This window comes from Lepisosteus platostomus, unplaced genomic scaffold (assembly GCF_059453375.1).
Source record: "Lepisosteus platostomus isolate fLepPlt1 unplaced genomic scaffold, fLepPlt1.hap1 Scaffold_91_H1, whole genome shotgun sequence".
In the NCBI taxonomy this organism is placed as follows: domain Eukaryota; kingdom Metazoa; phylum Chordata; class Actinopteri; order Semionotiformes; family Lepisosteidae; genus Lepisosteus; species Lepisosteus platostomus.
The window spans coordinates 29,045-41,606 of NW_028291703.1; the positions used below are offsets into that span (position 1 = coordinate 29,045).

At 38.6% G+C, this 12,562-nt stretch overlaps 1 protein-coding gene across 2 annotated transcripts; it reads right to left on the bottom strand.

The window, feature by feature from the left end:
• On the bottom strand, positions 1–8,996 carry LOC148630720 (uncharacterized). 2 transcript variants are annotated; one of them, XM_088624021.1, is made up of 11 exons: positions 8,825–8,996; positions 4,854–7,601; positions 4,496–4,630; positions 4,243–4,377; positions 3,928–3,993; positions 3,364–3,455; positions 3,116–3,242; positions 2,901–3,021; positions 2,310–2,368; positions 2,088–2,202; positions 1–1,522 (listed from the first exon to the last, which is right to left on the bottom strand). In XM_088624021.1, exons 2-11 carry the CDS (start codon positions 6,840–6,842, stop codon positions 1,506–1,508), a joined length of 2,856 nt encoding a protein of 951 aa, XP_088480147.1. In that variant the 5' UTR covers positions 6,843–7,601; positions 8,825–8,996; the 3' UTR covers positions 1–1,505. The 2 variants fall into 2 exon arrangements, with proteins under 2 accessions (XP_088480147.1, XP_088480148.1); XM_088624022.1 differs by lacking the exon at positions 8,825–8,996 and adding an exon at positions 7,994–8,080.
• Positions 8,997–12,562: the final 3,566 nt, after the last annotated feature.

Below are 12,562 nucleotides of genomic sequence, written 5' to 3' on the forward strand. Positions count from 1 at the left end.
TTTTAGATTTTACATTCTTTTTATTTCCCATGTTTCGTTTAGTTTTTTCCTAATTTCACATTTTAAATAAGCTATATCTGTAATCACAATGAAGGTGTGGTATGCAGTCTTGATGATGTGACTGTGTAACCATCAGGCACGAAGGAGAGAAAAACAAAAAACTCCAAAGGAGAAAAAAAATCTCTGGGGGTCCAAGGCCTGATGGTTGACCTCCCCTCCAGGTCCTGGTTGTGTATGACAAATAGTTACTAGAAACAGTTCACATGCACAACCATGCAGATTGACACGGTGAATTCTATTTCATATATTATGTGAGACTAGATGTTAATGTTGAGTGTGTCCCATCCACTGGGTTGAGCAGTACAGGATCTTGAGTTTTGTAGGCTGGGTTCCTTGCTTCAGAAATCCAGGAGGATCCCTTGTCATGGGGGACGGAGCTCAATATCAACCAAAGGCACCGAAGAGAGAACAGTGGCAGGCATGGTGTGGAGAAAAAAAAAGGGTTAGACACAGAAAAAACAATTGCAACGTGGTTGTCTACTTACCCACTTGATATCTATGTTTCTGCACCTCCTAAAGAATTAGATCACTTGGGATAAAGAAGACTACAGAGACGATGTAGAAGACTACAGCATTGTTAAATATGCTTGTAGGTATGGGGCATCCTTAAAAAGGTCTGACATATATTTCCACAATTTAGGGGCTGTGTGCCTAAATGCTCTGCTACGTGCTTGCTATTGTTAACATAATCTGTTCATTGATCTAGACAGCATCCTACAACTACCTTAACCTTACTGTAAGAAAAGTATCACTTTGGTGTCTAGGCTGTTCTTTTTCATGAGTCTCCACTCCTGGAGATGTACATGGTACGATATTGAAAGCCAGTGGGGTTCGGACTTCGATGATGCAATTGTGTTTTATTGTTCCGGTTAGAATCCTTTTAGCACTGTGCCCTGTCTGAAGGTAGATAGAGTACTGTTTTGGAAACCTAATAAAAAGGAATCACCCTAGATACACTTCTATTTGATAGAAGCCATTTTTCTTTGATCTTTCTCACAACGGAGTGGAATTTCTTGATTAATCTATCTTACTAGGATGGATACAATTTTATCTGGAAATCTTTCACATAAATCATGTCATGGTGACATACTGTCGTTTTACATTTCTTTGCACTACTACAGTGATGTTAACAGTGTGTAGTGATCATATTTAAAAGGGACTGTGTTGTGTCATGATTAACTTTTTTACTGTTTTCATACAGACTTTGTTTGGTTTCTGGCAATAGATAACAAATGGTTTCTAGTGATTTTGTGTTCTAGTGTTTTTCATTATTGTTTGGCAAAGTGTACGAAAGTTTACTCTTACCCAAGATAAAATTTTTGGGGGGATATTGAAACTTGTACTTACGTGTCTTTTGGAGGTGAATTCTGCTGAGAACACGTTGACAGTCTTCTTGAGTTTCCAGCATGTCTTTTATGTAATGCTCGGGAGTAGGGGGTGGATGCTCACTCATCAACAGTGCCTGAAATATAAAACCGTAAGAAGGGTTACGAACTGCAAAGGATCCAAGGAGTATAAATGGGTCACAAATCAAGATCTAGGTATTTGCACAATTTGCCAGATCTCTCTTAATCAAACTCCTTTTTTCTTACTTTGTGTTTTTACAGCAAGACGTTATATTGTTTCTGTGCTAAATGGCAAGCTCTTTTAGGTGTTCATGGTTGTGTCTTTGTTTCTATACTATTGGAAAGAAACCTAGTAAGTGATTTGATGCATCCATGTCTAATCATTAATCTGACACAGTAATTCTATCTTTGAGATGCCTGTGTCATGTAATAAATTGCACAGATTATCAGTAATCTTTTATGTGTGCCTTCTTTGGTGTGTTTTTTGAAAAGTTATCTCTAATTTATAGAACCATTAATGCCAGAAGACAAGCCTGCAATCCAAACTTCTTAACAATAACAAACAATTATAACGTCCACTGAAATATGTCATCCTACTGTATGTTTCTGCTGAATCTAAAACTACATGTCCTGCTTAAAAAACCCTTTCATAGTGATAGTTTGCATGCAGAGCATACTCACCAAACTGGGGTTGGCAAAATGTACATATCCATGTTACTTCATTCTTTGCGCTTTCATACTCTTCTTTTGAGATGCACAATTCATGGAACCAGTTTTCACAACTGTCACACTGAATCTACACGGACAGTAAACCTTATATCAGTTCAGCTATCACCTTTCACTGGCATGTTTTGTTATTATGTGCTTACATTACACATACAGATAGAGATGATGTTCACTTACCCAGTTTGTCTGCCGCACTGGTGTTTCTCCACACATCAGGCACATGTCCTGGAGAGGAGCTATAATAAACATGCCAAATAGACTGATTTTTCCAATGTTATCTACAGATCATTGTTGCATAATTGAAGACAGTTTGATAGAGACCTTTTCGTATGCACTTTCCTGATTAGGTGTTCTACTGCTTCTTAAACCGCACATTGTCATGTCTCAGAATACTCCTGTCAACACCTGTTACCCTTTTTTGCGTCAGCGTGTGTTGCTATGATTTTAAGGGGGCACATGATAACACAGCTATCATGTTTCAGTTTGCTTTGCTTCACTATGGGCAATTTAGACCCACACTTTTCCCAGACAATGGTTGTGTCAACCACGACGAAGGCCAAAGTGTCATTGAATTTTAACTGTGTGAAATGTGATTTAATTAACTTTTCATCACTGTGTTATATAGTACAAAAAGAATACCCAAATGAGTTCTGCATATAAATAAATTGAGAATCTTTTTCATCCAGACTTGTTACAGAGAGAGAACATGCTTCAGGAAAATAATATACACCAAGAAACGTAGGCAATGAGGATCAAATGGTACAATACCTGAAGCCTCAAGAATTCTGATTGACAGGTCTTCCCGCAACTTTCTCATTTCTTTGGCACTGCTGTTTATTTCGATATATGTTGGAATATCCGGGAAATTGTTAATGATGTCTGCGCCCATCTAACAGACAAAAGTTTGTTTCAATTATTTCCCTAAAAATCTCTCATACAATAGTTTTAAGTCCAAAATTTCGGCGTGGAAAGGTTATGCTGACCTGCATCACAAAGACCCCACAGCTTGAGGCATCTGCTTGCCTGGTGTGACCAATCACGCTTGGGTGCCAGTTGATATTCAACCAGTCTTCTTTTCCTAGGACATTCCTTCGCATCTTAAAAAAGTCCCTGTGAATCAAAACAATAGGTTATTGATAAATGAGGAAATATTTGTCATGCTGAACTTGAACCTGAAATGTATGTGTGCCCCTGCAGAATTTCACCACGAAACTAATGCTTGATTTCTTACCTGAACCTTTTTGCCGCTGCAGTGGAGTCTCCCATCTCATCACTCCCCATAGGGTCGACCACAAAGACTTTCTGGGATGGAGCATACAGATACTGCAAGAAACAAAGGGCCCATCATCAGACATGAAGTTGCATTTAATGTGGGGCCAGACACACAGGCAGTTTCAGGAGTTTTATGTTGTTTAAACAAAGGTTTTTAATATTTGAATATTTTATATATATAATATTTATATTTATATATTATTTAACATTTAATATTTTGCAAACCTCGGCAAAGACAGTCAGGAAATGACCTAACAGTACTTTTTTTCCTACATGACACTTTGACTTGTTTGGTTGTCTGTTCATTACACAGCAGTATTCACAATAATAATTTAGGAAAAGTGCACTGTCACCATTGCCTTGGACACTCACTATCAATGTCCACCTTTTTTAACAGGAGAGGAACACATACATTGTGACTTTGTAATTTTTTTAGATGCAACAAGGATAATCACTTGAACTGTAATGGTTCCAGGTGTAATTATAAACCTACGCTGTTTTGGATTACCTGCACCACACTTACCAACAATTTCCAGTGGACACCAGTGTTAAAAAAGCTAATAATGGCTTCATAGTTTTCAAAGTTGACCTGTAATGAAAAGAATGACAAGATTAGTACAACAGGCTGCCTCACAGGGATGGTGTGCTACCTTTGAATTTTGATTTCTGACTATAAAGGTAGTTTCTTTAGGCAGCACCATGGGCACAGTTGTGACCTGTTTTGATTGCTTGTAGCTCTCCTTGTTTCTCTATTGATAAAACAATCATCAGTTAGTGAAAAACCATGTTTGCCCCCTCACTAATGTAATCCATCAACATTTGTGTTTGATGTCCTTACCTTGGACAAACGTTGTCTAGCCATGCGCTCTCTATTCCCACTCATGATTACACCAGTTGTGTAGTGGTTCATTAGGAAAACCTTCTTCCCCAAGTCCATGGATTCTTTCGCTACTTGAAAGTAACACTCAATGGTCTTATGGAAAAAGCAAACACAATTGAAGAAGATGTGATTTCACGCACTCACACACATTTGATTACACAAAAGCTCAGAAACCTTAACAAATGCATGCAATCAAACACTTTCATCTTACCTCGCCTATGAGCCACTCATCTGGTTTCAGAGACACAAACTCCGAGTGTCTGAGAATATATGTGTCTGCACTGTGCATGGATGGCAAAACTGCAACCACTAATTCACTCGGATTGATGTTCCAAAGGGCGTGTACCTAAAAAAGATTTACCAAGCCAAAAGCATACACAAGAGATCACTGGACCTAACATAATGAAAATTGAGATTACACACCACAAGTATAACACAAGTATGTCAACAAGTATAACAAGTTAGAGAGAAACGACAAAGAACACCTACAGTAGTAGAAGATGACATTCATAAGCTCTGAAAAAGAAGTGAATGTCCACACAGAGAAATATTTGAAATACAAATCCTACCTTCTTTTTGAAATCTGTTTTCTCTTTTATAAGTTTTGAGATGGGGCGTGCATCACAGTGTGGTGTGATCACTTCAGCCATGCCCACGGCAGCTTGCTTGGGTGACACTTTCCTTTCTTCTTTGTGCTGCCATTCTTTATATTCTGTGGTTCCTGCTTTCCCCTGCTGTACTTGCAGGCCGTTGCTGTCATCTGGCGATTTTTCATTTGTTTCAATATTTCTATTGCTAACTTTTTTTTCCTGTGTTCTCATTTTTTTGGGGATTGGAATTTTCTGTGGTGCGCTGTAGAATTTATTTTTTGTTTCTTTGCCTACACCTGGTGCTCTCTTTGCCCATTGTTCCTGTGCATGTTCATGACGTGTCTTAGTGGTGATCAATGGAGCCGTCAAAACCTTTTTGGGGAGAGCATTTTGGATTATATGTTCTCTGTACCGGCCTTGGAGGGATTGTCTCATTATCGTAATAAACTCTGCTGGCCTCAGTTTCCTCCTGTGCTGAAGTATTGAATGCTTGACAATGCCAAACCAGGTCTCAACATGACAATTAGTGGCTCTTGTTTGTGCTACCTCTGACATTGATATGTCTTTTTTGCTGTCTGAAGCATATCTTGCCAGGTCACCCAACAAAATTCCACTCCACAGTGGAAATAGTGCCATGTATCTTTGCAACAGAAATCTTATTATGTCTTCACAGAAATAGGGGTTCACATTGTGTTGTGTCCCATAGTCATCATGTCCTTGAGCTGATATGCTGTCTTCATAAATACCTTTGAACTCCACAGCGAAAGGAGAGCGGCCCAGGCTGCCTCTCATTTTTGGGTACAGTACCTCATCTGTGTCTTTGACTTCTGCTTCCTTTTCCATCTGGTCTGGTGTGGTTGTTTGAGAAATGTAAGCGTTAAGGAGGCAGACACTAGATTGGACTTCATTTGTGAACCTCCTGCTTGAGAGTACAATACACATGTGTTTGAAAACATTTCTGGCGACACTCAAAGTTGTGCTGTTTTGCAGGATGGCAAAGGAAAATGTTGCAAAGTCTCGCAGTCCTTTGTCTGTTGTTTTTTTACTAATTGCTTGAGAGACAGCCTTTATGACATGGGCAGAGCAAAGGTGCAGAACAGTGAACATCTGAAGTTCTGTGTACTTAAGTTTGCCTTGGCAGACTTTCATTGCACGATTTAAGTATGCATGGATGGTGTCCCCATTGAAGGCAAAAAGAACACTGTGAATCAGGGCCCAGCTGTAGTCAGTTTCTACATGCTGCACTCTCTTGGTAGTACATGTTGAGATGTCAAACATGAATTTCCGTAGCCAACGTTCTATACTGACAATGGTGTGGTCAGTTGTCAACATTTCAGACACTGGTAATGGAGGCTTTCTTTTTCCACCTCCAGGTAACGTAAGACTGTAGTACAAAATTCTTTTGTTCTCCGATGGAATTTTTCTGACTACCCCTCCTGTTGCATCCAGGTAAAGGCTGACTTTCTCCTTCATCTTTAGATGGGCAATAAGAATTCGCATACTCTGTTCTGTGTAAAGATAGGCAGCAAATGTGTCTAACTGCAAAATCTGTATATATCCTGGGAAATGGACAATGTCGAAGTCGCATGCTTTCATATATTTTTGTGCCATATGTAATTCAAACACTGGATCATAGTGAATGCGTTTACTGTTCCTGAACTCTGATGAAATGACTTTCAGGACATTCTGTGTTAGTGGTTTAGATAAATTGCCTGCTGCAATTTCAGCAAGCGGTGTTCTGCTCAGGTTCCTGTAGTACACATTGCTGATTCCTTTTGTGAGGGCACGGGCAATCTTTCGACGATAAGGCTGACGTGCTTGTCGAAATTTTGTTTCCCTTTTACTGTGCTGTATTTGCCCTGCTCGTACAACATCAATTGTGATGTCATCATTGCCCATTGGTTTGTGTCTTGTTGTCATAATGTATTTTACATTGCAGGACCTGAAGGTACAGACTGCTTTTATCATCAGAAAGTTTTTTTTTTTCTGCTGTTCTCTTTCCTGATGTATTGGTATTTGAAGGCTATTGGGCAACAAGGATTTATCTTCCTGAACTCGTTATATAAGATCTGGGTCCATGGTCGTCTTAGTTTAGATGTACCTTTTAGAGGTGCTATTTTTCTCCATTGTTCAGCCTTTAAACATACTTGGAAAGTTTTAGGCACAGACATAATCTTTCTTAATCCCCTTTTATCCTGAGGTGATGTCCCAGATGAGCTTGCCCCCTGGGAATATTCACTGTGCTCTTCAGGCTTTTTTTCTGATTCTACACAGATTTTTTCTCCCTCTAACATGTCACCACTGTCTGTGCTGCCGTGTGCTGCCCATGCATCTTCTGTATCTTCTGATGAACTTCTGAGCTCTGTGTTGCCTTCCAAACTATGTCCCTCACTTTGACTTGAAATATTGACTATAGATTGTGTACTGTCATCTGGTTTGGAATCCCTACCAATACTCTCCTCTTTCTGCGCCCTAAGCACTTTGGTTCTTAGTTGTTTTCTATCTTCATGCCAAATCACTGATAACCATTTCTTGTTGCTGGGGCATTCCTCTCCAAGGAGTCTGTTTGACAGTGTTGACCACATACTGTCATTCCACCTAATTTTTTTTTCGAGTTTAGAAAACTTCAGAAATTCGTTGATCACATTCCCTACTCCACCAGCCCTTGACCACAGGTCTGGCCTTCTACTCCTCTGTCCTCCTTTAACATGTGACATTGCCAGCAATCTGAAAAATAGAGAACATATCTGAATGGACTGGAAACATAATTGAAATTCAATGCCCAATGGATGTTAATAGTGTAGGAGCGCAACAGATGTACAAGTCCATTAAATGGTTTTAGTTCTGTGTTTAATTTTACGGGCCCTATATTTTGATATAGCATCAATCACAAAACAGCATTCTGTCACTGTCACAACCACCAGCTAGCGGAGAATAACTCACAAAAGAACTAACCACTACCAGCAGCGGGTTAATTATAACAAGCACCGCCGCACGTGTTAATCCATCAGCACACACTCTACTGTGCGGCAAGCAGCACAATTTTAACCATCCAAACCCTCGGTATTGAGTCTTCTCTTTGAGAGCTCTACCTCGCGTTTACTCTAAATCTCGCTTACTGGTTACTGATCTCCCTTTTGCCTCTCGACCTTGGGCCTTGCCTTCTGTTTCGGATTGTTTGCTTCTCTCTGTACTTCCTGGATTTTGATCTACCTTTCGCCGATCGACTATGATCTTGCCTGACGTTTCGGATTGTTCTCTTGTCTCAATAACTACTTGCTCCTGCGTCTGCACAGGATCTGCATACCTTTTCACTGAGGATTCCTGGCAGCCACCACATAAAAAAAAACTAGAAAAGAAGTATGTGTTTCTTTTAAAAAAATGTTTTTAAAGAAGTCAACATATCTGGGTTGTGTTTGCAAGATTTTTAAAAATTGCAAAGTTTTTGTGGGTATGATTGTAAAAAATCAAATCATAACTGAAGAAGGCTCCATGGTCAAAACATTGTGTTTTCTTTCTTCTCTTTTCAGCATGGAATAAATCTGATTACTGTATTGACCATATACATTTTCTTGCATTAGGACTTCATATTCTGCATACCTCAGCTTGCTCTCCATGAGACACACAGACAGGGAGAAAAGCTGGGAGTCAGAGCACAGGGTCTGCCATTGTACAGCACCCCTGGAGCAGCTGGGATTAAAGGCCTTACTCAGGGGCTCAACAGAGTAGGATTCCTCTGTCAACCATGGGATGTGAACCAGCAACCTTCCAGCCACCGGTGCAGATCCTGAGCCACAGAGCCACTCCTCCGCCTATTGTGCCAATTCTTTAAAATTTGTCCAAAAAGATGCAATTTTGAAAAAAAAAAACTGTTGTAAATAACATCAGTGGCTATTGAAAAGTACATAGAAAAAAAGAGACAAGTTAATAAACTTGGAATGACTACTTACAGCTCTGGAAAGATCGAAGATAGTGTTTCAGGTTGTTGTCCTTTAATTGATCCTCAACCAAAACAGAAATCCTCAACAGTCGAACAAGTCCATGTGATGAAAACCCTTATGCTCTTTAAATGGTTTTTAATGGATTGTGCATCTGTACTTAATTTTTTTCCACTCATAAGCTTTTGGATGAGAGATTCTGACCACTGTATAAGATCAGAAGCAACAGAAAAAACAGGCCTCTTTTCTGCTTATTTAACACACTCCTAATGCAAACAACACATTATGAATACAATGGAAAGGTTGCACCCAATGGGATCAAGCAGCTTAAAACATATGTTCTGGGGACAGGAAAGTTGTTATAGAGATAAATGGTATTCATGAAACAAATTATGTAGCAAAAAACTTTGCCAAAAGTCACAACCCATTTAACATATGTCTGACAGGTTAAATGAGTTTGATATCTCTTAGGTTTGAAATGCACTCCAACGGCTGTATGATGCAAGCTCAAGAGTCAAAAGAACAGTAGTGAACTACAGTTCTTACAATTATAACAAGCAGCCGTGTGCTCTTGTGAATGATCTACATCATACACCCTTACAGACTTGGAAGTTTGCACAGTTTGTAGTCTTTCTAATTCAAAATTGGTTAAGTGTGAAATAGACGGAATGGTTTAAATAACCAGACAAAACAAATAGTAACAAACATTCCTTACCTTGGTCTTACATGGCACAGTTTGTTTATTTCAGGCTTTACTTTTTACTTTTAAATCCCTTCTAAACGAAACATGTCCCATAACTCCCTATGTACAGGGTGAGGCCTATTTATAATTTAACTTAATCTTTAAGTTGTTAATTCCTTACAGGAGCAAGCAGCTTGGAGCATGCGTTCTCAGCACTCCACGTGCCACATAGAGAAAGGAAAACTTTTTAATGGTGTTCATGTACATTACAGCTACATGAGTTAAGCTTTTGAAGGCTGATTTGTAGAGAGGTAAAAACAAATTAAACTGGTTCATGACAGTTCAAGAGAAAATTTTTATATTAAACTCTCTCTCAGATATCAGAGTATGCCAGTTTGACTGCTGTAAAAGTATTAAAAAAATAACAATACCTCTTGGTTATATTATATTGCGAAACCCAAGTGTAACTAATATTTAACAAGTAATAGTTTAATTCCATGCTGAAAAGAGAAGAAAGAAAACAAAGTTTCGGCCATGGAGCCTTCTTCAACTGTAACCCTTGAAGAAGGCTCCACAGCCAAAATGTTGTGTTTTCTTTCTTCTCTTTTCAGCATGGAATTAAACTATTACGTGATCCTTTGCAGCCTACACCTGCTGACACAGCTAGCCATCTGAACTAATATTCAACAGGTTCCACTCACATAGAGATTCAAAAATGCTTTATTATCATGACTGTTAAATCACAGAGTTGCCAAGGCCAATACAACATCCAAAAACATCCACAAAGAAAATACAACATAAGCAGATATTCTGCTACAGATTATTGTCTATGTGGCATTCTAGTTTGTGTTATGTTTGTGTACTCCTGTGGTTTTATAAGTGATTTTTCTAGTTTTTTTCTGTGCTGTGGTAGATTTAGAAGTGTGTTATTTTTGTTGTGCTATACTTCCTCCTCTGTATGCAATTGCATTTGACCTCAAGTACAGGCAGCAAAGCTATTATCAAACTTTGGTTTTGATCTTAACATCATCAGAGGGGTTACTGATTTCTGAACAGACTTAGAGTGTGAAAGTCAACAATGTATTATCCAACAACAGGTATTGTTTTACTGGTTCCCCCAAGGATGCATATTGTCTCCGTTACTCTTTGTCCTGTAAGCAAACACCCTCAAGAGCTCTCACCACTCCAGACACTTAATAAAATTTGCAGACGACTCTGTCATTGTTTGTCTGCTGCAAGTAAATGAGTGTAGCTATGGACATGTCAGATGAGTATGATAGGAGGTGTGAAGAAAACTTCCTGAAGACAAATGTGTCCAACATCAAAGAAATGATAACAGGTTTCTGGAAAAAACCCATACCCCCACCCAAACCTAAAGGGGGAGAGAATTAGCTGAGGTGGTAGGAAAAAAAATTAGTAGTTGTGAAATGTTCTGAACCCTAAGTGAAATTTCAAAACAACTTAAAAAAACAGGTCCAATGTGGACATGATCCTCACAAAAGGACAAAATTGTCTTTATTATAAAGGCAACTTAAGCATTGTAATGTTAATGATTCATTGTTGATCTTCTCCTATCGGTCCTTCCTCAATTTGTTTTAATTTTCACTCTGATGTGTGGTTTGGAAATTTCAAGAACCAACTGGGTTGTCTTGTGAAATTATGTCCGTCTATTGTTCACTTGTTCTGCGTACAGCAAAATACATCTGTAACGAATCTTCACACCCCTTGTCTAACTAGTTCCAAGTTCCAACCAACTACAAAACCAATAGATTAAAATTCTGATTCATAGCTGCAGCCATTTCCTTACTTCATACTTGATTTCTGGGCTATTTTTTATATGCATGTTATTGGTAATTTATGTATGTTATTGTTATTGTAGACAGTAGTTAGTACATCACATTCAAACACTTTAAAAAACAACCTTAGGCCTTCAAGGCTTGAAAATATAGAGCTCTAAAATATTGGAATTATTTGAAGACAATATCAGGAGTGCAAGTGGCAGGAAAGAGATGAGCACAACATGTATTCTTATATTATTTAGTATGTTGTTTAAGAATAAAATAAACTGTGGGAAGACTGCAATAACAGCAATAGTACAATAAAAGATGAGAATAACAGTGGAAAAAAAATTACAGGATTACTAAAAAATAAGGAACTTAAAATGCAATCCAACATCAGACAATACTGATAACAGGGAAGAAAGTGCAAGAGACTCAACAGCTGAGGAGAAGGGGAAAATATCACATTGAGATAAATAAGGAAAAATGGGTCACAGGAAAAAATTAAATCAAAGAGCAAAAGGGAAAAACATGGAAAAGCCAGCAGAAATTCTAGCACCAGCACAAAAATAAGGGGACAAAACAGAAAGAATACAAAACAACTGAACAAAGGAACAAGACATGGAAGAAAAGAAAGCCCATGCATTCATGAACCTACACCAAAGAAAAGATAAAAATAGCTTATCTCCACAAAGAGTTAAAACCCATCGTAACCATAAATACTGTAGGGAAAAAAAGTCCCTAGAAAAGCTGTGTCCTGTTTTCTCTGGTTATCTCACCTTTTGGAAAGGGTGATTGTATGCAAAACATTAATGCTAAAACCTGTTTACATATACTGTATCTACCTTCCTGCCTGGGCAGATGGCAGATCCACCACATTCACTTCTGTCAGACCTACCCTTGTAATCCATTACCATGAAAAACTCAAATCAGCCCAGGTCTGGAAACAATGCAAAAGGAGACATACTGTATGGAGAGAGGACCCAGAATCCCCCCTGTAGTAGACTGCTACTGGGCAAGGGGTAAAAAAAATAGAAAACCAACCTATTCCTTTTTTAAAAAAACCCTAGAAGCAGGCACACAGGCGAGCTCAATTTCTAACAACACATAAGCAAAAGAGGCATCTATAAGGGCAGGTGACTGGAGATCTCAATAAGAGTCAACACAAACACAAATGATACAAAAACCAACACAGTCTTCCTAAAATAATTTATGTAAGTATTTTCAAACCGCTTATACTTTCTGAGTACGCTAAAAAAAATCAGTTGTGGACTGTACCTCTTACCCCAC